General features: G+C 42.1%; 1 protein-coding gene across 2 annotated transcripts in view; it reads left to right on the top strand.

Annotated features, from left to right (window-relative positions):
* Window positions 1-26110, top strand: part of LOC137431685 (pleckstrin homology domain-containing family G member 1) — a 176264-nt gene that overhangs the window by 38305 nt on the left and 111849 nt on the right. For both annotated transcript variants that reach the window (XM_078780932.1, XM_078780933.1), the window contains exon 2: window positions 19329-19696. In XM_078780932.1, coding sequence (XP_078637058.1) covers window positions 19343-19696 — 354 coding nt within the window. In that variant the 5' untranslated portion in view covers window positions 19329-19342. The remainder of the gene's footprint in view (window positions 1-19328; window positions 19697-26110) is intronic.

Raw genomic sequence — 26110 nt, forward strand, 5'->3', positions numbered from 1 at the left:
TCTTCACTGAACCCATTCAATAGCACCTATGACCTTCCTCAAATATGCTGACTAAAAGTGCAAACAATAATCGCGGTGAGGCCTAAATAAATTGCTGTATACCATCAACACCACTTCCTTCAATCTACAAACGACCTCTCTGCAAATGCAACCGAATATCTTATTTGCTTTGTCCTATTTCTGTCTGGCACTCCACTAACTACTGTGCTTAATTTCCAGATCCACAACAAGCCTTAGATTTTTCTGCTGTGCCACATGCTCCTTAACTGCCCATTGCATTTTGTACTTACCTCCGCCACTAACGGTTGACGGAAATTATGTTTTCACCCCCCTGTTTGTTTGGGTGTCCATCTGTTTGTTTTTGTCTTTGAACAAGATATCTCAAAAAGTTATGGACAGATTCCGATGAAACTTGGTGGGCAGGTTGGGTGTGTGCCAGTGACGAATTGATTAGATTTTATTGACGATCCAGATCTGGATACGAGAACTTTAAAAAATTTTATAGTATTTTTTCACCATTGAGAGATAGGGCTAAAACAAAAGCATATTTATATAAGTTATTTATTCATATAAGTCATATAGCATATTTCAAAACGTTGTGGATGGATTATAACAAAACATGGTGGATGAGATGGGTAGGTGACACGGCCAAGCCGATTCGATTTTGGTTCAGGTCCGAATCCAGATACGAACTATCAGTGGGATACAAAACGTAAACTGTTCAGCCTGGCGGAGGTATGCTCTCTACCGGGTGCCATTCTGGTTTCTACTTCTATTAACCCTCTCCCATGCCCAATATTTTACATTTTCCAATATAGAACTGCATATGGCACTTCTGTGCCCATGTTGTAAGAACGTCTGGAATTAAAAAAAAAAATACTCTTAACTCCGTTGTCAAAATCATTTATATAAATTACAAGCAATATTGGTCAGAGTACTAATTTCTGAGATATTGTATTACTTACAATTTCCACGTATGACGTCCTTCCAGTGACAACCACTCTTTCTTTCCTCTCCCTAAACCAGTTCTCCATTGAGTTTGCTGGCAAACTTTCAATAACTTGGATTTATCAAAATGATCCCCCATCCGATTCCTAATCGATGTTTCCAGTCCCTTCCCCATTACTGAAGTTATGCTAAGAAGTCTCTACTTTAAAAAAAAAAAAAAAAAAATCCAATGTTTCCCTCGATCCAATCTCAAAAATTGCTGTTGCGTTCCCTCCAATCCTCCTCTACCTGTTCTGACTCCAGTGAGCTATTAAATATGTCAACTATTATCCAACTTATCCGCTCTGCTGCCTCACATAACACTCTTGGACACATTATTCGGCCCTGGAGCTTTGTCTTCTTTAAGATTTTCTAGCAGTCTCTTTACTTCCTGCATTGTCTTCCCATGTGAAACTTCTCTCACACCCCATAACCTCTCTGGTACACCCACGACCTTCTCTTGCATAATTTATGAGCTGGCATTTCACTTTCATCAGTAACCAACCCTCCCTGTGCTATCCCTAAAGCATAAGTCACATTTGCTCTACGGCTAGGATACGGCGGCCGTACCCCCCCTAAATTGACAGAAACGTGCGGCGGCCGCAGAGTTTCTGAGGTGGCCTCAGGGTGGCCCTAGGGCGTATGGCTATCTTTTACAGGCCGTAGGGGTCGCCGTGGAATTATAGCGCGGAGTTATAACTTTTTTCATTTCTAGGTTGGCCGTAGCAATTCGACAAGCCGTAGCCATGACAACTGTAAGTGCTGTTATACATATGAAAAATAACTGGTAGATATACCCACTCGTTACCGTCCGTCTGGCTGCACGTTCGCCTTAGGGCCGCCCTGCGGTCGCCTTGCGGGCACCTTGAGGCTATCTTGCGTCTGCCTTGAAAATTATATGGCCGCTGCAGGGACGCCCTAAGGTCACCGTGCGACATCAAATCAAAGACCGTACGGCACCCCCACGTTTTCGGTCTCCACAATTTCTAAATACCCCGTGCGGCTACCCGAAAAATAAAAACATATGTGACTGCTACATTGTGTGACCATGGAAATACTGCGGCCGCCCTATAATTGCTAGTGGCCGTAGATTATTTAGACCCTACGGCCGCCGAGCCAAATGTGACTGAAGCATAAATGGGCCAACATCAGTGATGCTATAAGGATTTTGATGCTAAGCCTCTCGCAATTGAGAGCTTCAGGAGAATTTCGATCCTGCTCTTGCATCATCGTAGAAATCCCAGTTGTTAAATTAACAACATTCAGGGAAGAGAGGATTTACCTGCTCCGCCTGGCCATTTCTATATGTAGCACCAGTCCTCATTTTTATGATTGACTGAAAGATCGTTGGGGGGCAATTTGGGATGGGCACTAAATGTTGCCCATGAAATGACTTTGCTACTCAACTTGGCATAATAAAAAAACAAAACATGTGTGGAAATGAAATTTAAAAAACTTCAAAAGTGTCATTCATTCTCATTACCCCACGCACGTGAAGTGTAAAGCTAGTTCACATCTGTCTCTCCGTCCTTCTGTCTACAAACGTCAGTTTATGATCGAGGAACAACTTAATTTCAATTGAATGTGGTATTTTGAACACAAATCGAAACATGAATCGGAAAATGAACCTTCAGTTTACCAGTACTTTAGATCTGAATTATTCCCGATCACGCATGCTCAGAGGAGTGAGATAATCTTTTTACTCTATCTGCCTGTCTGGCAGTCAAATAAAATTGAAAATCATTCCAAACACGAAACTTACTGTCATAAGGACATTATAAAGGACACTAACAACAATTATAACAACTAATGTAATGTGTTAAATAATGTGGTGTAAAAGATGCTGCATCATCGGCGGTGAACTTCCGAATTTTTCGTCTACAACGTTTAAAATCTTTATTTGATTTCAATTGCATTACATACTTGAACACTAGAACACAAATTGCCTTATTGGCACTTTTACAACCCTTTTGTTTATCAGTACTTGAACAAAATATTACAGCATTTTACATCGTCTTGACCAATCAAATTTGCCTCTCATAGACCACTGCCATCTCCCCCCTCCTCCCTCCATGCCCTTGTTTTTCAAGACAGTGAGCCTGTGCAGAGTAAGGTGTTCCATGAACTCTGTAGTCTTAACTATTTTATATACATGGAACCCTCTCCAAATAATAATTCACAACACTACTGTCAGAATAAAAAACAATTTCAAAGGACTTCACAAAGTCATTATTTGGCATAATTCATGCATTTCTAAAACTAGTGAGGTACCCGTGCTACGCACGGGTGGGAGGCCAGGAGCAAACAGACAATGCAGAAACGGCGAATGCCAAAGCATGAAACCAAAAAATTCCACATTCCTGTAGCACCTTCAGTCACACGTCAGACATGGACAGCAAGTTCATGAAGGACTTCCATGAAAAACGTACCCGTTGGCAAACAAACGTGTACGTTTGTTCCATACCCAGTCAATGGCGAATCTGCATATGGTGATCCGCGAATTCGCGTTTAGAAAGTAGAAACCGTCATGACATTCCGTCATTCACTTGAACATGATATCTCTTTTTTCATTCCAAACAGCATAACTCCAATCACAAATATACATTAATATAATAAACTTTTAACAACATTTGTGACATAAACAAATATTTAAATCCTGATGTGAAGTTCCGTACGGTTGGGTGAATACAATTACGAATTCAATATCGTAATTGTATTCACTCAATTCCAATCATCAATTGATACTTTAACAAAACAATTAACACGATTAACGTTTAACGATTTAACATTACGATTGAATGATGGTTGTATTTGGATATTATCAAACCCGCGCATTGCCGTCATCTGTCCACATCCAGATTCGCGGCAGGTTCATAATTGTCATCAAAATCTAAACAGTATTTGTAGAATTTCAATAAAAGCCACATCACTGTTCATATCGGTAAATATTATTCCATCGTGTTTGGAAAAACTGGAAAATTGGAAAACTTGGAAAAATTGGAAAAACAATATAGCCTATTTTACTCCCAAGGGTCCCAGGATTACCCAGCCAAAATATCGTTGCGATTGCTTCAGTCGTTTTTGCGGTACCTTTGAACTGACAGACGGACATTTGGTGAATTATAGTAAGATACTCTTCTTTTAAAAAATACTTTGCAAAGTGCTCCAAATATGTTTTGTGTGTGGATAATGTGATATCAAATGAAAGAGAAGACTTTACTGCTTTGTGGTGCGTCATTTGGCACAGATGCTGTGATAACTATATAATTTGACAATAAGACAGCTGTGAGCATATATATTCTTAACAACTAAAGGGGTGTTTAAAATAGGATGAAAATTCTTAAGCGGTTTCACCTGAGACAAATTTCTGGCATTCTTCTGTAGTGAAAATGGCAGTTTTTTCAGCTGCTACCGTCCTTCTCTGTTCTCGCCCTTCTCCCCCTCACCCACTTACCTAATAGCAGTTTGTACTTTAAGGGTGTCAAGGAAAGACTTGATTTAATGGAGGTCAGCTCATCGACTTGGCTCATATTTTTTGAGATGTGATCGGCACAAATCATGATCGATTGTCACACGAAGGACAATAAATCTGGGTTTACGTCAACTTCCTCTGCAAATGTTGATCCCAAAATGTAATTGGAATTGCCTTCATGTTTTGAGATTGACAAATTAATAACGTAACAGTTACCCGAGTTCAGTCATGATTTGGCTTCGGGACCAACAGGTGATGTTATTCCGGTGTGCATCCAGGGATGCTGTTGCCAGTTTGCTGTGTTTGGGGTGTGTGGCTACTTAGTTCAGAATGGATTCATCTGTACTGGTAGATACCATAAATTTGCACTGGTAATAGAAGACTTATTTTTAGACATCATACAATCACGAATGATGTCGTTTGTGATTGTAGAGGAAACCTTTTTTTGAGAGTTTTTTGGTGGTGGGGTGGGAGAGGGGTGAATGGTAGTGTGAATACCTTAGTTGAATTTGGTCCCACCCCAAGCCAAGTTTGAATTTCTTTTTTAGTTCCAGCACCTGTGTCTTTTAACTTGATCGCAGATAATTGTAATCTGGATCTGAATTTGTCTCACACTATGAGTGGTGAATTTGCAGCTTGTTTCCATGCTTTTGCGTACTGATCGATCGCTTGGGCTCACATCAAATGGATGAATGTGAATAGATTATAACAACAGCAGATTTACTGTCAGATTTAAGTAAAGTTCACTTATCGATCACAGACAAACAACCATGTCAGTTTGCAATACGACCACAGGCTTTGATGGACCTAATGGTCTCCTACTGCTGAGAAGTTCTTTGTATTGTAAGGGAACATTATTTATTTATTTATTATTTTAAGGTCAAGGTATTGCTATTAAGGTGTGCTCTTAAGGATATGCTTCACAGAGCTTTGAGGCACTTACGGTTGGGTGAATTTGACCTTACATATAGATGAAATACTCATGGATATTGCTGAGCAACAACCAACCCCAGACAGTTTGCCACTGTTGAAAGACGTAGATTCAGGCAGCAGTTTAGAATTCGGCCAGCGTGGAGGCACACAGTGGCCTATTCTTGCAAAAGCCCACATAGGGGGGTTAGCATCTACCATCAAATGCCTAGTACTCATCTCATCCCCCATCCTTATCCACAGTATTTTTGTTACCGCCATTTAGCGCCATCCTAGGAAAATCCTCTTACAGGTTACTGTATTTCCTCTCCTCCTCACTTTCTTTGTTCATTTCATTCTTTGTTGTGCCAAGTATTGCCCTGCTGCGCCACTGTCGGTTCATTGCCTTTTTACCCTCTGTCACATCACTTTACTATTAGCCTCGATCTATAAAGAAAAAAATCACACAAACGAATAACAAAACCATGCTGCTGCAACAACCGAAACTCATCGACAAAGTCATCACAGCATAAAGGAAACCCACCACTTCTTCCAATACATTCCCTTGGCACCACTCACCACTGTTGTCCCCAAATTATCTTTCAGACTGCACCACTGATAACAGGAACAATATAATCATTCCAAACGTCATTGTTAGATGTTACGTTGTGACAAATGTGAAGTTGGTTGATTTTAATACAGCAGTCAGGACTTTACAGATCCTGCAGCCTTATTTTGAATTTTAGGTTGCTTTTGTTATTGTAAATGTAATTACTTTGAGGAAATGACTGTTTAATATTAGTTTCTCATGTTAAGGAAAGGGCTAAGAAAATATTTTCTGAGCAATCTCTGGTGTGCATGCAGCTGGAGTGAGCAATCAGACGAGTCGAAAACACCTTAGTGTAACTTTCCTGTTCCATAGCTTTTGGTCTTCTGCTACGTGGGGTATTCAAAAAAAAGGATACACACAGTAGTGCAAGATATGTCAGTATTGCTTTATTTTTCAAAATAAATGTCTATACAATTGCCTAGGTATGCATCGTAGAGATCTTTGAGTGGTCTAGCATGGGTTTGAATCTTGACCCATCTATAAACTGTCATCCTGGTGTTTCACATGCAGGGTATTGTACATCAGATGGCCGTAAACCCAAATGACTCATCTACCAGCCTTGGTTGTTGGATGTTAAAGATACTTTGGTGCCATTTTGTGGCAAGTAGGCGAATTATCGCTGGCACCCTGACACAAATTAGAAATTCCTGCTCTGACCGATTGCTGGGAAGGTAAAGGTAAACTACCCAGCACGACACTTGCCAAGCGACTGCGTAGTAGCATTGAATATGAATGAATGATCGTTTTTAAGGACATTTTCCCGCTAGAGCGGGGGTTAGCCTTGCGGGCCCCATGACAATCATGGTTCCTGGTTGAGGCAATGTTTTTATAGCCGGATGCCCTTCCTGACGCCAACCCTTAGGCGCCTCTACGATGGATGCGCAGGGATAAGGTGTACCTATTCTAAATCGGGGTACACACCGGGATCATTCATCCCAGCAAGCTGGTACTCAATTTGCCGACCTCTGAAGGACGACAGGCTGAGTCAACCCCCCCTGGTGTTAATTTAGCAATAGACCGGGATTCGAACTCAGGATCCTAGGATCCCAAGCCAGCACCCTAACCACTAAGCCAACACCAGGCGTAGTAGCATTGACTGCTGGTAAAGATTTTAATAGAGTGATGATGATGATAAATAGGAGGAAACTAGAACAGCACTCGGCAGAGCGCATATATCTCCGCTAGACCGGACAGTTTACGATTTGTATCCCACTGACAGGCCGGATCTGAACCAACATCGAATTGGTTTGTTCTTGCCGCCTTTCCAACTCGTCCGCCTGGTTTTGTCATAACCCGTACACACCTTTTTTAAATATCGTGCTATATATCGTTTTGGGCCTTATCACTCAATGGTGAAGAATCACTTAAGAAAAATTCTCATATCCAGATCCGGATCCAGATTTTCACCAAAATCGAATAAATGTGTTCTTGTCACACACACAACCTGTCCAGCAAGCTTTGTCCGAATCCGTGCATAACCTTTGAGACATCCTGCTCACAAACAAGGACACACACAAACAGTGGTGAATACGCACATAATCTCCGTCCACTTTCAGTGGCGCAGGTAAAGCTGTCCTTTCTAATTGCCAAATCTGAATATTGAAAAATAATTTGAAAATAAGTTGGCATATCTGCACTATTATGAGTTTCTTGTTTGTATAAATTTTGGAATATCCCTGGTATCATGCTTTTTTGCAATTGATAGACATGAATCATTTTGATGTAAACTATGGTATCCAAAAATAAAATATTGATTCAGACACAGCACAGCAGTTCCCATAATGTCTCACTGCCAATTCTCCAAAATACATGAGTGCCATTGAGTCCACACCTATTTATGTTAAAACCACAACTATTTATTTTCGTCTTCATTTATATGTCTTTAAAGGCCCCAATGATCTCATCTTCTTGTGGGGTTGGCCTGTGTACATTTGTTGGCCCAAGTCTTTCATAAACCGACTTTGCAGGCCTTACAATAATTTAAAGGCGACAAAAAATTGGAATTTGTTTAGGGTGCCAGCAATCACCCACCCACTCTTCATGAAAAACAAACGTGGGATATTTAATATACACTAATGACCAGTGCTGGTACATGGTTCCTCCAGGTTAGCGTCATTCTGAGGGACAGCACCAGCATTAATAGCACACACAGAGCCCTGTGTGCAAAACACCAGGATGACAGTTTATAGCAAGGCCGCAATTGAAACCCAGGCTAGACAGCTTCGAGGTGAGTGCACATACATTTAAACTGTCCTGCTAGAGCAAGACCATTTGTGGAAAGGGATAACATTTCCATTTTTAATAAAGATTGTATCTCAGGTCAGAAAAGGTGCTTGATTTCAAAGTGGAAAGTAATAGAGTTGGTTTGGCAAGGAATAAAATAAAAATTTCATTGATTAAAAAAACTTTTTGTTGACCTTGCAACTTCCGAGGCATTAGCAACAAATGATCATATGAAGAAAGTTGCAGTTATTCAAAAGATTATACGAAAGGATAAGAACTGATCCGCAACTTGCCTTATAACTGTTTTGTACTTGTTATTATACTCTTCCAAATTCCCTGGAATTCCGATTTTATAACTCGTCTTTGGGAATTATCTACATTTGCTTCTTAGTCAAAAGTCAGAGTTAAGTCCTTCAGGTTTTTCTTTAAATAATTTATAGCTTCATTAAAATGAAAATTTATTATTTGGTCGAGGCAGAGCGAAGCGGGGTCGAGGCCGTTTATTCCTGCTATGCGGAACACCCGGCAACCAATGCCTACTGAAAACAGACTTTTTAAAATGCCGGCTGAATTTTCCATCCAATCATCATGCATCTTTGCTAATAAATTATCCATGGGTGGGCACTCCCATGTTGAAAGTTTTGCATCAATCGCTCAAGCGGATGTGGCTAAAACAAATTTAAAAGCGAATAAAGGTGAGAAAGTGGGGATGGAAGAAAGAAAAAAAAGTAAGGACCTCAGCTGACATTCTGCAACATGGTTGTTGGCGGTTGTGGATGCCTATTACTAGTCTAAATAACATGCACACAGCATTCATCTTAGAGGGCATATGCTTTCCTATTCCATGCCCTCCCATTACTCCTCCCTCCTTACAAATTTTCCCTTCCATTCCCACTCCTCACACACTTCCTTACTCTCTGTTCTCCCTCATATCATCATCTCTTTTCTTCCTTCTCTCAATAATTGTGAGATTTACAATTTGGCACTACCTCTCCTCTGCGTACGGAATAAATATATGGGTCCTATCTCCTTACATTCTTTCTCAATCGCTATCCCGGTCACTTCCTGTGCCATTTCCTAAACACTTAAAATGCTGCTCTGCATTTGCAAAACATAAAAAAATAATTCAACCACCAAAATCAACCAAAATGTTCAACTTTTATTTTCCATATTTACTCTCACACATGGGCACCCAGAACAACAATGCCACACTGTCGCAGCATATGCTAGCATATCCTTGTAAGATCAATTTTTGGGGGTTAGAAGTGTCAAAATATTAGGGTAGATTGCGGTTCAAATTCCTGATTTTTTAGGACTGAGTTAGTGATGGTAAAATTAAATTTCACACATGCTGATGGAAAAGCCTTGTTAATGCAGCAAGAATGGGGTTCTCTAAGCCTAAAGGTCATGTAGAATGTGTCTTAAGCGACAGGCATAGAATATTAATGAGCATGTTATGTTTTCTTTTGTTTTGCATTTTGCTTTGTTCATTCATATGAATGCAGCACAGTTGTTCTGCCTTATGGTGTGGAAATCTCATGTTTCTGTCCATGTCTTGTTGTCTGTCAGGCTTCGTGGTACTTTGCTTGTCCTTTTCCTTTGTCCAGCCAATGCTTCATGAGTAGAAGAATTGCTGGAATAGCAGATGTAATTTGTGGATAAACTAGCCTGCTTGACCGATTGAACTGCTTCGTTTGAGATTTGTTGTCACCAGGGAATTTGGGAATTCCCTTGAGGCAGGTTGGGAAGTCTTTAAAGCAGGTGGTGACCGAGTCAGAAGCAGAAGTGAAATAGAGGTCTGTTTTCACGAGGGCCTCAGCACAGTGAAAACAGGTGCAGTTCAAAGCTCTAGCCCCGCACAGAGGTGAAGTGGAGGTGACTTGGTGGGATGCATATATAGTGGGAGCTTCTCAAAGATAAAGCTTCTCAAAGCTATTGTATAGGAGAGTATTAGGATGCAGTCCAACCTTCCTATAAAGCAACCTTCCTATAATGGAGCGAGTAATTTTTTTTGCACTCTCCTTCCACCTTGCCACTCCCGGGCTTGCATTGCAGTGGAAGAGGCTGGAGAGTGGTACTGCAGCTCGTTGCTAGGAAATACTCACCAATCGGTCATAAAGTGTAGGAGTCTGGTGCATCCTTGTGGCCTTTAATGTACACGCATTGCATTTCTTCCACCTCCAAGTTTTGCTCCAAAAACTGACTTCAATTGGTCTTTTCCTCTATAATACGAAGACTTACAATCCAAGAACGTTTTAAATGTGCCTTCTTTGAAAAGGAAAGACTGGAGTGCAGACAACTCTTTCATTTTTATACGTGTGTGTTGTCTTAAGTGCATGTTCTATGGGTGATCGTGACGATTAATGTTTATAAGAGGTAATGGCTGCTTAGTCATATGGCAATCCTTTGAATTGTAAATTATTGGTTCACTTTGTTTGTTAAATGATGCAGGTCTAGTTATTACACGAATATTCGTTATTACCAAATTTAAACGTTAATTTGTTCAACTGGCAACGGTACCCGCCCTATGGGTGGAGCTTCAATTGGGAAGCCCAAATGAAAAGGCAAAATATCAGAAATTGAAGGCTTTTTTTTATTTTAAACGATTCATATAAACATCCGTTAAATCATATCACATGCAAATCATCAAAATCTAAACAGTACATGGCGTCCATTTTGAAAAAACATTGAATTCTGCAAAACGGAAGCGGCCGCTACACGTCTTTCTCAGTCGCACGTTTATGTGTGAAGAGTGCGCGCCGAATCTGTAACACGGAAGCGGCCGCTACACCTGTTTCTCAGTCGCTTTGCACACGCTGCCGTGTTACTTCGGAGCCGTACGTTTATATCGGAAGAGTTTGTCAGGAGTCGATCTACTCTCTCCTGGTACATAGAATTTCAACAAAAGCCACATCACTGTTCATATCGGTAAATATTATTCTATCGTGTTTAGAAAAACTGGAAAATTGGAAAACTTTTGAAAAATTGGAAAAACAATATGTAGCCTATTTTACTCCCAGAGGTCCCAGGAATACCCACCCAAAATATCGTTGCGATCGGTTGAGCCGTTTTTGTGGTACCTTCGAACGGACGGACGGACATTTGGTGAATTATAGTAAGATGCTGTCTGCTCTGATTGAAATTTGAGGTTTGGCTTGAAGTGTCAAGTTGAAGTTAGCTCGGCTTCACACTGTAGAAACCAAGGCTTTTAGAATCATTGGAATCTCCTATGATGAAGCGGATTCTGAGGATCTTTCACTCGCTCACCGCAGGCAGGTTGGTGGTCTTTGTCTTCTACCGACTCCTCTCCGGCCTTGCTCCCCCAGCTCTGTCTGTGCTCTGTACCCCAAACATTCTGACAGGTCACACAAGATCTGCCAGCAACCCTCTTATGGTGAAACTGCCAAAATAAAGACTCTCTGCTCACCTTCACTCTTTCATTCCTCTTTTCTCCCACCTTTGGAACAAGCTCCCTCACTCTCTCAATCCCACTTCTCCCTCCAGGTCTTTAAAACAGCTGTTCACCACCATCTCTTATCTTCCCCCATCAAAAACCTTGATTTTTTTGTACCCCGTTAATACACCCCAAATCCACCTCCTTCGAATTCCGTTTTTGTCCCCCGTCGCACCGCGGAGCGAAAGGGGGATTATGGTTTTCCCCTCCGTCTGTGTGTCCGTCCGTCCGTGCATGCGCGTGCGTGCGTGCGTACGTGCATGCGTGTGTGTGTAAGTGAAGGGCCGAATTCTAATTTGGTGTGGGTGCAACCCACGTCAAAATCTAAGATGGCCACCGCCATGTATGTCTGACGCCATGAATGTCTGAACCTTGTGAGCGGAATATCTTGAAAAATAAGCAAAGTACCAACTTCTAATCTGGTGTGTGGGTGTATCTAGGCATAGGGAAGAACGCTATTGAAAATTGGGTCGCCACGTCAAAATCCAATATGGCTGCCGCCATGTATGTCTGAACCTTGTGAGCGGAATATTTTGAAAAATAAGCAAAGTACCAACTTCCAATCTGGTGTGTGGGTGTATCTCGACATAAGGAAGAACGCTATTGAAAATTGGGTTGCCACGTCAAAATCCAAGATGGCCACTACCATATATATGTCTGAACCTTGTGAGCGAAATATCTTGAAAACTAAACGAACTACTAACTTCTAATCTGGTGTGTGAGTGTATCTACGCATAAGGGAGAACGCTATTGCAAATTGGGTCGCCACGTCAAAATCCAAGATGACCGCCTTGCATCTTCCACTTTGTCAACTCGCATCACTTCACTGACGGGGGACCTAGGCGTAACGCTTGTCTTTCCTGAAAGTCCCTGTAGTGTCCATCTTGTTTATCCCGTGTACCCTGCCTCAGCCCTCTCCCTTCCACAGATCTGACGATGTCCCTGTTCTCTACTGTTGTTGTGCTTCCCTCTCTCCCCTCTTTCTCCTGCTCCCTTTATTACATGTTTCATGTGTGTTTCTGTTTCTGTTTTATGTGTTTTATTTGTTAGCTCTTACACGAGCTTCGACTTTGTATACAAAAAAGTGCATTTAATTATTTTCACTTGCCAGAACCTTTTATACCTGTTGAGATTGTAAGTTAATTAATCAGAAGTTTGCAATTGGAATGCCCCTGGTTTTGCTTTGTGTGTGCACATCCAGGTAAAAGGGCTGACCAGTTAGTTGTTTTTTTTGTGTACATAGTTGAGGCTTGTGGACGAGCTACTACCAGTCCACTGAACCGATCAGGATGTACCAGGACAAAAGGAACAGTAGAGAAAGGTGGGGAACACAAACAGCAGTTTGGACACAAACAACAAAGGCCAAGATAAAGGCAGACGTGGGCAAAGAATGGCTGTGGGTGGGAATGTACGGGTGTAGCAGAAAGCCCCTGAGATTACGATACATGGAATTTATCGGTAAAGATGGAGTTAAGGCATTCAGCCTAATCTTTAGTCAAATGAATTTCATCCATCATGAGCAAATGATGTCAATGATAAGTTGGCAAATGGCAGGCACTGAACTGATCCAGGTTTTTGTTGAACAATATTTGGCTGATGTAGCTTAGTCCTACTATAACTAAAAACTACTGTCTTTGTATTTTCTGGAGAGAAGAACTCAGAAATTGTGAATGAATTAAAATTGATGTTTTGCAAGGAAACAAAACAGTTTTACACTCGTAATAATCACGTCATCGATGTAGAACTCAGTCGAACTGAGTATCGTGGTGAAATGTGTCTGCAACAGTCCATGGTGGAAAGCAACTTTTCCGATTTAGAAATGAAAACTAATCTTGGCGATGAAGATTTGTGTCGATCTGCATCCTTAGACAGGTAGAACAATGGATGAAACCAACAGGATGTTGACCAAGGTATGCTAACCCCAGTGGGAAGCAAGGAGAAGCTGACGTTTCAGGTGTTATCCCTACGTTGGAGAAAAACTGTTTTTCCTCTGACAATTAGCTTCTCCTTGCTTCCCATGGCAGATAACACAACCAGTCAACGTGTTGTTGATTTCATCCATTGAGTTTCATTGTACAGCTGTTGAATTGAACGTTGTAATTACAGACTTAGCATTTAATATGGAATATATATTTTTTCTTGACTTGGATTTACTTTATTAATTCAGTATATCAATCTGGTGAGTTTCTTTTACACTTTGGTGATTTATTTGTTAAAAGAACCATGTCACTGATTGTCTGTCACAGCAAGAAGTCAACAACTGGATTATATCACAGGTGGCGTGGCAAAATGTACGGACAGGTGCATTTGATGATTGGCTTCACAGTCGGGTATACAAGGGTTGTTGCGTTCTGTATTAGTGTAAAACAACTGCTGCACGTCTCCAAAGGTTATTGCCGCTTCCTCTGGAGATGGTCCGTCAACTCGACAATGCTATTTGTCATGGAGTGATGGCTTTACGAAATTACGGCATGAAACAGCATGCTATTGCTCGGCAGTATGGCATTACTCAAGGTCAGGTGTCAAAGATCCTGAAACGAAATGCTCAGAGGGCTGTCCCTACTCCAATACCGAGGCCAGGACGTCCCCGCAGAACCACAAGGAGGGATGATCGCCAGCTGCACTGGTTAGTCCGCAATGGCCGTACCAAGTCAGCTAATCGGCTTGGGGCTGAGTGGCAGCAACTGGCAAATGTGCCTGTATCCAGAAGGCTATTCAACCAACGACTGGTTCAAGCAGGCTATTGTGCCAGGCGTCCCCTGAGAAAGCCACGCCTGACCAGACAACACCGCCAGGGCCGATTGCAGTGGGCCAGAGAGCACCGTCAATGGCAGCCAGGACACTGGAATCATGTGATCTTCAGTGACGAGTCTAGATTTCTGGTCTATCGTCAAGATTACCGCGTCCGAGTGCGCAGACAAGTGCATGAAGCCTACAACAAAGATTGTATAGTGCCAAGAGTCCAAGCTGGAGGTGGTGGGGTGACCGTTTGGGCTGCTTTTCATGCAGGGGGCAAAACTGACCTGGTTGTTCTGAATGGAAACCTGAACCAGTTCAAGTACAGGGCCATTCTGGAAGAAACATCGCTTCCATTTGCTCGTGCAGCCTTTCGAGGAAACTTTGTCTTCCAAGATGACAATGCATGGCCTCATCGTGCTCGCATGATCCAACACTTTCTTGCTGACCGTGGTGTAGAGCATATGGAGTGGCCTGCCATGTCCCCTGATATGAATCCGATAGAGAACTTGTGGGCAGAATTAACACGTCAAATCGACCACTTGGACCAGCAGCCGACCTCTGTGCGTGAATTGCAGCAGGCTATTGTCACTGCATGGCAAGCGATTCCTGTCCAAACCTTGGCAAATCTCGTGAACAGCATGCCTCAACGTGTACGTGCTCTCCTGAATGCTCGTGGGGGTTACACGAAGTACTGAACTGTAATTTTACTGTCCGTAATCCCAGTCGTAATTTAACTTTTGTTTTTGTTAGAACAAAAATTTGGCTAATGTGCAAAATAAAGAGATACTTCTGGAAAACGTACAGAAGTTTAACACAGTACTGTCCATGAATTGAGTTCGATATCAGTTTACATCACTTTCAAGGATCAATTTATTTGTTTCGAAATGTCAAATGTGGTTTTTGTTTCTTTTAAAGGTCACATTAACAAAATCTAAAATAATTTCAACATAATTCCAATGAACTTTTGGTTCTAAGACATCTTGAAAAGTAAGTTCACCCCCACAAAAAAATATTCCATATTAAATGCCAAGTCTGTAAATGGAATGGTGTAATTTGTAAACTTGTTTCCTGAAGCATGAGCAGGTTCTGTCACAGATATGTTGACTCGACCTCGAGCTGTTTGAGGATTTGCATTGGGGAAGAGATATTTGATATGTTTGGAATGAACTTTTCAGTTAACACTTCAACATTCCCCTTTCAATTGGCAAATGACATGAAATTCTGCATAGCTTTATGATTTGTGGGCACTTTCATGGCCTTGTAACAATCCGGACGATCTGCATCCTTAGACAGGTAGAACAGCCCCTGAGTACATGCGTCGACATTGCGTAACCCTCAGCATCATGTTATTTGAAGGAACTCGCCCTTCATGGGTCCTCACTGTCTTGTGTAAGTTACTTAAATTTAGGTTGCCTTTCATGATTCCACCATCTTGGCATTACATCCACAACTCTGCTCGATGATGTGATGACACTTGAGGCCAAAGTCGGGGTTTCCACCATACTTCGAGCTGGAGGAATGGGAAGTTGGCATGCCAACTTTGGCAGAACAGTTTCCAGTGTTTTTTGTTTTTCTTCAGTGATGCGTGCGAGAGATATGGGCATGTAACGTTCCTTTGCTTTGACATGCCAGCCTTACTTGTTTAGTTAAAATGAAAAGCCGCTGGGGTTTGAGAGTTGTGGGGCATTTTATCCACATTGACTTGAATTACTGGACAACCCTTTATTGGACATCCAGCTATTACTTAAATTAATTAATTGCAGAAATTCTTCATTGTGAAACTCAGTCGCAGGCCATTGGCATCATGGTGCACAAAGTGCCAGTACATTGTCATTGCCAACATTCTGCTGCAATGTTTACACTGTCCACATACCTGATAAGCATGCCAATACCCTGTTCAGAAGCCAAAGTTTGATATATTGGGCTGGGTCAAATGGACATAAAAGCATCCCCAACTGACCTGCTCAATAAAATAAATAAATAAATGCGGATGACCCGTTCAAAGTGAGTGCTCCGATACCCTTGGCAAATTCTCTCTTTGATTTGGCTGTACATTTGGCATTGTGGTGTGGATATGGCACAAACATAATGGTTCAAGTGGAGTTTGCCTGTTTCTTAATCACCTTATGATAGCTTGCAAATCGGCAAATGGGCAAATTTTTAGGCTTAAAATAACTGAATTGCTAAATCTTACAAAATTGGGACTGTTTTTCTTGATACAGCCACAAATACTCCTGTGATGCTCAATCTAATCACCAATAACCTCAATAATTTGTCTTCATCAATGATCTCTCCGACTCTCTGGAAAATCCTCTCTATCTCTTTGCTGATGACTCCACTATCAGCCGCTCCATTCCTCATCCCTCAGATCGGCAGTCTGCAGCCTCCTCACTCTCTGCAGACCTGGTAAAAATCACAGACTGGTCAAACAAGTGGAACATGTCTTTCAATCCTGACAAATCTCACACTCTTACAATGTCTCTTCGAAAGGACCGCCTGGAAAACCCTCCCATCTACTTTCTCAACAATCCTCTCCAAGAAGTTCTGTCGCTCAAGCTTTTTGGTCTCACTATCTGCCATGATCTTTCTTGGGAAAACCACATTTCCAAGCAGGCCTCCAAAGCCAGTCACCGACTGGGCATCCTTCGTCAAGAAAGTCCTTCCTTGGCACACCTGAGCTCCTCACCACATACAAGGCTTTCATCCGCAGCTCAATGGAATACTGTTCCCCCCTCTGGGCTGGTGCTCCTGCCTCACACCTAACTCGGCTTCACGCTGTTGAAACCAAAGCTTTCAGAATCATTGGAATCTCCTGCGATGAAGTTAACTCCGAGGGCCTTTCACTCACTCACCGCAGGCAGGTTGGTGGTCTTTCTGTCTTCTACCGACTCCTCTCCGGCCTTGCTCCCCCAACTCTCTCTGTGCTCTGTCCCCCCAATATTCCTTCAGGTCGCACAAGATCTGCCTGCAACCCTCTTATGGTTAAACTGCCAAAATCTAGGCTCTCTGCTCACCTTCACTCTTTCATTCCCCTTTTCTCCCGCCTCTGGAACAAACTCCCCCACTCCCGTCAATCCCACTCCTCCCTCCAGGTCTTTAAAACAGCTGTTCACCACCATCTCTTATCTTCCCCCATCCAAAACCTTGATCTTTTCTACCCCCGCTAATTCACCCCAGATACGCTTTTTTTTGAAATTCCAACTTCTTTCCTGGAAGTCCTTGCAGTGTCCACATGTTTTATACCTCTCCCACCTCCCCCAAAGCCCACCCCCTCCCACATTTCTCCCGATGTCCCTGCTCTCAAATGTTGTGTTTGTGTCCTTCCCCCTCTCTCCCCATCTTGTCTGCCGCTCCCCTTATTTTTTGTGTTTTGTGTGTCGGTTTGACTTTTTGTGTGATTAATGTTAGCTCTTTCACGAGCCTCGATGTTGTATCCCAACAAAAAAAAAAAAGAAAAAAAAAAAGTATTTTTTATGTTGAAGGCTCCAGGCACAGACTATATAGCCGTCATCGAAGCCTGGCCTTAAATACAAGAGAAGGAAATGATGTTTGTTTGCGAGAAAGAGAGATTGAAGCTAGCCCTGTAGCTAGAAAGAAAGGTAAGCTGGAAAGTAAGACCAGCAATCCTGACACAGAGAGTCAGTTACATTACAAACTGTTAAAACATTGTAGTCAGTCAGAACGGTAGTACTACCCTAGGCGGTTGCTGTCTACAACCTACTACCTAAAAAACCGGTCCAACCGGAGGGTGTTTTTTTTTAGGAGACACCATCTCCGTACTGGATGGCCGTTGACTCACTAAGGGAGCTCATCCGCCCTTTAACAGGTATTGTTTTTAGTCCTACAGGGTCTCACAGGCACTCTCCCCACTAGCAAGCCAGTGAGGGTAGTCAGTTTAGTCGCCGACTACCCAACAATGCAGCAGGTAGCATTGGGTTACATGTTACCAGTGGCAGTCAAGACACTGACCTGACTATTTTATGCTGATTTTGCCTTACACCACCATAACAATGTCATTGATTAATAGCTCTTGGTGTTTGATCAGTTGTACAAGCCAGTATTTATGTGGCTGCATCAGAGAGACGCTCGTGTCCAACAGTTTCTCCATTGCCCTACTGTCAGTTCATGCCCCCATCACCTTGCTCTTCCATGAGCCTCAATCCTGTATACCAAAAAAAGAAACCCATTTTGTCACGCCTTTTGTAATTCTCAACAAAACTTTTTCATAATATTTATCGATCATCACACTTTACTCATTACTGCTTTAATGCCACGAACGATCATTGTGAAAATTCGTAATGAATTTTGTGTTCCATTCTGTTGTCACCTGGTGTTGGGCTAGCGGCTAGGGTGCCGGCTTAGGATAACCAAGGATCCTGGGTTCGAATCCCGGTCGATCGCTGAATTAACGCCAGGGGGGTTGACTCAGCCTGTCATCCTTCAGAGGTCGGCTAATTGAGTACCAGTTCACTGGTAATTCCCTGGTTGTCGTTAAAGGCGGCAAAATTGTCGTTAAAGGCGGCAAAAAGGGTTGGCGTCAGGAAGGGCATCCGGCCGTAAAACATTGCTTCAAATAGGGGACCGACAAACAACAACAACCACGGTTCCCGAAAAAGGCCAACCCCAGCTTTGCGGGGAAAAATGGCCTCTAAAGGTGGTTTTTTAAATTTTTATTCTGTTGTCACCCATCTGAGGTTTTCTGAGTCAGGTTTGAATATTTTCAGATTCTTCTCTGCTCTTGTCCCAACTTAGGGTTACTGAAGTTCAACGATTTGATACTGTACTTGTTTGGAATGGCAGCTATCTTAGCCATGAATAAAACTGAAGTTATACCATGACCTTAAATCTTGTATAGCATAAATTGTAACTGTGCTTGGAATTAATATTGTCTCCCCCCACCCCAACCCCACAATTTCATATCTTTTCCCTACCAGAATTATTTCCTCAAATGCCTTCTATGGCAGGGATGGTTGAGAAAACGTCCGAGTCGCTGGGCTTACTGGAAGAAACTGCGGGAGACCGGGCAAGGAAATCGACGATACAGGGTAATGAGAGCACAGGAGAGGTCCCACAACTTAATGTATCAACGTTACAACGGCCTTTGGATTTCGGCGCCAATGCAGCCACCACAATGGAGTCTCTGCTTCCTTCAAAAAACATTTTTGAAGACGGGGACCCCGAAAGAGGCAGCAGTGATGTGACGAGGCCTCCGAAGGTGTTGGCACCACATGTAGACAGAGTGGTGCGAGAGATTATCGAGACCGAAAGAACGTATGTGCAGGATCTACGCAGCATTGTAGAGGTGAGAAGCAGCAATTTAAAATGATTGCGTTTCATTAAAACTAAAGTTGTACAATAACTTACATTCTCAAAAGGAATAATAATGAACTGAGACTGCAGTATTGCTTCATTGGTAGCCTGGCCACAAATTGAGATGTTCAGTAAGAGTTCGAACCTTAACCGGTAAAACTTTCTCAGAACTGCAGTCCTGATGCAGAGTGTAGCAGGGAGTGATAAATGCCGGAGTCTATTGTGCAAATGGGGATGTAAAGCTGGCTGTCTTGTCGATATTCAGGTTGTGAATGTTAAAGACCGTATGAGAACCGCCCAGGGTAGTACTCCCGTTCTGACTTAAGAGTGTTAAAGTGGTGGCCAGAACCATCTTACACTCTCCATGTCAGGATTGCTGGTCTTACTTTCTGTCGCACTCAAACTATAGCTACTGGGCTAGCTTCAAAGTAACTTTAGCAAGAAATATGCCATTGCATACTCGTATGCAGGCAAGATTCCCTTGGAATTAGCGACCGGAATTAGCAATGATTGCAGTAGTTGGGACAACTGGGCAGTGGCATAGTTATCCAGTTAGGGTTTGTGGTGCCTGGGGCCAAAGGTCATTACTGCTAGTCAGTCGGGCTTTTTCCCCTCACAAGTCTGTCCTCGCCATACGTCATACGTCATGGCCCATCTCGTGTGTACACGCGGGCCGGGCTGAAGGAAACTCTACCCGTGAAAGAGAAAAAATTAAGAATGATCCTCGGAGGGCCACACACATAAAGAGGGTGAACTGATAGGAAAGTAGGATTCAAATAAAAAACGTCGAAAGGAAAAGAGAGGGACAAGGAAGTTAAAGAACTTACTTGACACATGATTGAGCTCGGACGGAGAAAGACATCTGGATCTGATCGACATGTAATTACGTCATTACGACGTATCTGTCCAACAAGCAACAATTATAACCTCTCCTTCCCTTGGGCCTATCATGGGCGATCTCTCCGTATTACAGAATGCAATACCTCATCTGTTTGAAGATTTCACAAAATATAATTGGATTAGATAAGAGATTTACGCAGCCAGCAGCCCCATACTTACTGATACGGATTTATTTACTGTGTGGATGTGATTAGTAATAATGTATTACGAAAAATGTTAAGCTGGATGAAAGAGTTTGTTAACATCGACATGACACATTGACACGTACCACAGAGTTTAAAATGTAAAAAGTGGTTCTAAAAGTTACATCTTGTGCTCTCATGAGGAGTCTGTTGTACTTAATTGTATATACACCAAATGGAGCAAGAAAACGTGTTTTAGGGGGTGTCATTTGGCGTCCCATCCACTTCCTGCTCTTGGCTGTTGCCTTTCTGTCGTAGTGTAGCAGCATAGCAAACCTGTTGTGCATTTTGTGATACAAGCACCAAATTTGGCACAAATGTACATTAATATGTTGCGAACATTGTGTGGTCAGCAATGAAGACGAGAGTCTGAATTACATGTATGCAAAAGACCTTGTGAACCAGTGAAGCAAATACACGGGTAAGCATGAATTAAATCTAGGGCATGATATAATTTCCATGATGTTTACCTCTACACTCAATGGTGGAAGGAGGTAATGTTTTGATCCCAGCTTGTCTGTATGTCTGTTTGTCTGTTAGTCCACAAAATTCCAGACAAAGCTTGTAGTAGTGGTAGTTGTAGTGGTAGTGGTGATAACAGAAATTGTTATATAGAACTGAACTTATATTATTATTATATGCAGAAAATAACTTCATTTCTATATGCCCTGCAGTGGACAGGTTAATTGGTTTATGCACTGAAGGGGTCACCCTGGTGTGCACTGCTGTGTTCTGCCTCACTGAGTTGTTCAGGTATGATGTACTCAGCACAAGCTTCCGGTCGACCCGGAGGTGGGGGTGCGGGGCCTGTCACTGAACGTCAAAACAAACGGCCTGCCGGGGCCGCCCAAAAGTCGGGCGTGAGGGGCGCGTCCACTAATGGAACGCCTCTCGCTTCCCAGATCGAGGGCCACGTGGTCAGGAGAACCTCGTCCCTTCCGGTCACACTTTGCCTATCGGCCGGCCTCGAAGACCGAAATTGTGACGGTGTCACCCGAAAAATTTGAAATTACGAAATTTGAAAAAATTTGAAAAAAAAAATTACGGAATTTCAAGTGGCCCAATATCTGAAAATGTTCGCAACATATTAATGTACATTTGTGCCAAATTTGGTGCTTGTTTCACAAAATGCACAATTCTTTTGAATATTTGGGCTAAGCCGCCCCACTATCGGCACTGTATTATGATACTCTTTTTGCTAGACTATTCATTCTGATAATCTTTTTCATATAACTTTTTGAATTCCCTCAAATATTATTCTTACTTTAAGGACATGCAGCAAGTACCTAGTAATCTTATTTTTATTCGGCTGGGGCCAAGCAAATTGAGGTCGAGTTCATTTATTTCCGATACGTGAAAAACCCTGCAAACCATGCCCACAGAAAGCAGACTTTTTGAAACGCCAGCTGCAATTTCCATCCAATCATCATGTAACTTTGGTAAAAACATTATTCATGTGTAGCCACTCCTATGTTGAAAGTTTTGTTTCAAACGTTCAAGCGGTTATGGAGATAACACATTTAAAAGTGAATAAAAGTGAAAAGGCGAGGGTGGAAGAAAAGAAACTGAGGGCCTCGGCTGGCATTCCACAAGATGGTCAAGGATGGATGTGGACGCCAATTACTAGTATAGATTGAAATCAATGGGTATAAGTAGTATGACATAATTTGCATTGGATTCCATGTAATAATACAAGTGAGGAAACGATAATGTGCATTTTCTCACATTGTCAAATGACTTTCAGCACAATCATCACTTATCGGTCTGCTAGCTACGGTGAAGTGGATTGGGTGAGCCGCTTACACTTTAATTAGTTACTCCTGTGTATTATGGGTATTAGGCTTTTCCATTCATAAATTTGCAATGATAAAATGCCTATATATATATATATATATACTGGATATATATATATACAGTCACGTGAAAAAGTAAGTACACCCCATGTAAAGTTTTGACTTTTTCAACATATTTAAAAAAACAGCTATTTGATCTTCATTTCAACAATATTGATAGATAAAGGTGATATAATATAACAAATATCATGAAACATTTACATTTTGTAGTCCATTGTATCTATCTATAATTCCAGTAATCTCTGTGTGTATGTGTGTGTGTCTGTGTGTGTGTGTGTGTGTGTGTGTGTGTGTTTGTCTGTGACCGCTGTTTCTCGACAACCACGGGTCCGATATACTTGAAACTTGCCAGGTATATTGCTGGGGACCCGAGGATGTGCCTTTTCAAGGTTTGAAATTAATCGGACAAGTGGTTCCCAAGGTATGGTCACCGTACTCGCAAGCCGTTCGCTTTGGCTTTGCGAATGGACCAAACCATTTCATGTAAATAGAGGGGGGGGGGGGGGGTTCTACCGTACTCGCAAGCCGTTCGCTTTGGCTTTGCGAATGGACCAAACCATTTCATGTAAATAGAGGGGGGGGGGTTCTGTGGTCGTTACTGCCACGTGGTTTCAAAGTTTTTTTTTGTTGTTGTTGTTTGCACGCATGTTTTTTTGCACCCACGTACGGGCACGCCCTAGTAATTTAAATAAACATAAATGCAAATTTCGCATGTGGAAAAAGTAAGTACACCCTTGGCTCTAATAGGTGGTATTGCCCCCTTTGGCAGAAACAACCTCAAGTAGGCTTTTCTTATAACTGTCTACCAATCTCTGACATCGACTGGGAGAAATTTTTGCCCACTCCTCCATGCAGAATTCTTTCATCTGTGCGATGTTTGAGGGGTTTCTTGCATGCACAGCTCGTTTCAAATTCCCCCACAACATCTCGATGGGATTTAGATCCGGGCTTTGACTTGGCCATTCCAAAAACCTCCATTTCTTTCTTTTCAGCCATTCCTTGGTGGATTTACTGGTATGTTTAGGGTCATTGTCATGTTGCAAGGTCCACCTTCGGTTGATCTTCAACTTTCTGACAGATGGCCTCACATTATCCTCAAGCACCCTTTGGTACAATTAAGAATTCATAGTGGATTCTATGATGGTGAGCTGCCCAGGCCCTGATGCAGCAAAACTGCCCCAAACCATAATGTTTCCACCACCATGCTTTACAGTTGGTATCAGGTTCTTGTGGTCAAATGCTGTCTTTGGTTTTCACCAAACATGACTTCTGGTACTGTGGCCAAATAGCTCTACCTTTGACTAATCTGTCCAGAGCACATTGTTCCAGGAGTGCTGGTCTTTGCCAAGGTGTTCATTGGCAAACTTTCGTCTTGCCCTGATGTTCTTTCTGGACAGCAAAGGTTTCCTCCTGGCGCACCTCCCATGTAGATCAAATTTGTGCAGCCTCTTTCTAATGGTAGACTCGTGCACTTTGACATCAACAGTGGCAAGAGCTAGCTGTAGGTCCCGTGATGACATTCTGGGGTTCTTAGAGACTTCTTTCACCATCTTGCGGTCTGCTCTTGGGCTGAACTTGCTGGGGCGGCCTGGCCTGAACAAGTTGGCAGTTGTTTGGAATATTCTCCACTTGTAGATCATTTTCCGGACAGTCGAATGATTGATTTCAAATTGTTTGGAGATATATTTAAATCCCTTCCCAGACTCGTAGCCATCTATAACCTTCTTTCTGAAGGCCTCAGAGAGCTGTTTTGATCTCGGCATCATGACGCCGCACACTTCAACAACAAAGAGCAAACCAAACTAAATGAGGTTTAAATAAGACAGGTTCCTCCACGATCATCTCTAATGACGTTCTACTCATTTGCACCTGAGCTGGTGCACCTGATTCTAATTTTAGGTATTTGAAGTAGTGATAAATGTAGGGGTGTACTTACTTTTTCCACATGCGAAATTTGCATTTATGTTTATTTAAATTATACAATGGACTACAAAATGTAAATGTTTCATTGTATTTGTTATATTATATCACCTTTATCTGTCAATATTGTTGAAATAAAGATCTAATAGCTGTATGTTGAAATATGTTGAAAAAGTCAAAACTTTACATGGGGTGTACTTACTTTTTCACGTGACTGTATATATACATATATATATATAGTGTTTAAGTCAGCAGTTTTTGTTTCCAATGTTCTTAATTTCTGGATTTAGCTCTGAACCATGCTGACCCATGGTGTGAGCTGGAAACAATATGGTTTAGTTTTTAGCAAAACATGATATACTCAGCAAAATATGATATTGTTTATTGTTTCTTGCCTTAACTTACTCGATCATATTCACTGAACATTGAATAATTTGATGCTTTGCAGGCAGTGAGCTATATTGCAAGGTGTATCGTCCTTCGGATCATTGAGCTGGGGACCCTATTACTAGCTTTAGCTGGTGGAAGTTAAATATCCCACAGTTAAAAAAAACAAACAGTCGATGAGTTATTATTGACGCCTTCAACAAATTCCAAAATCCTGTTCTAACCTAGTGGTGTAACTGCAACAAAGGTATAATCATACCTGCTTCCCTCACCCAAAATGATTTTACTTGCAGGCCAAACTTATACTTGTGTCCCGTCCCAATACGCACATTATACAATACAATACTGGCTCAGAACACCTGCACACGCTCCAAAGATGCGGCCGTACGTCTTATCATTGGAGTAAGCCTCAAGTTCCCAAATGATATCTTAGAATAACTCACTAATTTAAAATGTCTTATGTACTTTCTGCCACCATGATAAGATATTGATGTCGTTGCATTCAGCATAAAGGCGTTGGTATATAACCAATAAAAGCGAGCACAGTGAGGAATCGTGTTTGCGGCGAGAAATCCTTTGCTCGCTGAGGCCATAATAATGTTGACTCTGATAATGAGCAAATGATCAATAACGTGTGGCAATGGAAGTCTGTATTACAGCTGCTCCTTGTAAACCTCTCCACCGTTTCTTTAACTAACTGAGGATCTTTGCTTTCACCTCTGCGATGATGATATTTTATTATTTTAAGGTCAACTACTCATATGACTGTCTGAGATGTCTGCTGGTGGCTTATCGGTTAAGGCGGTTGGCTTATATCGAATCTTAGGGTCCTGAGCTCAACCCCCACCTGTGCCAAATCAACACCAGATGGGTCGACTCACTCCAGTCATCCTTTCGAGGTCGCAGAAGTGAGTACCAGTTTGCTGAGGTTAACAGTTGATTTAATAGCAGTGGTGTACTCCCTACCCAAGTGGTAGAAGCCAGTGAAAGTGGAGCCTTACGGTCGCCCCTGACGTCGGTAGACACCTTCCTTACCTTACCTTACCTCATATGAGTGCAGATTTTACTGTGAAGGATTTGCTCGTTTTGCTCTGATCTCTCTTCCTGCTGTTGATCTTGTGACCTTTGTAAACCATCAGATGTTCCCATGGTATGTATTCCATT

This window comes from Myxine glutinosa, chromosome 1 (genome assembly GCF_964187855.1).
Source record: "Myxine glutinosa chromosome 1, kmMyxGlut1.1, whole genome shotgun sequence".
NCBI lineage: Eukaryota > Metazoa > Chordata > Myxini > Myxiniformes > Myxinidae > Myxine > Myxine glutinosa.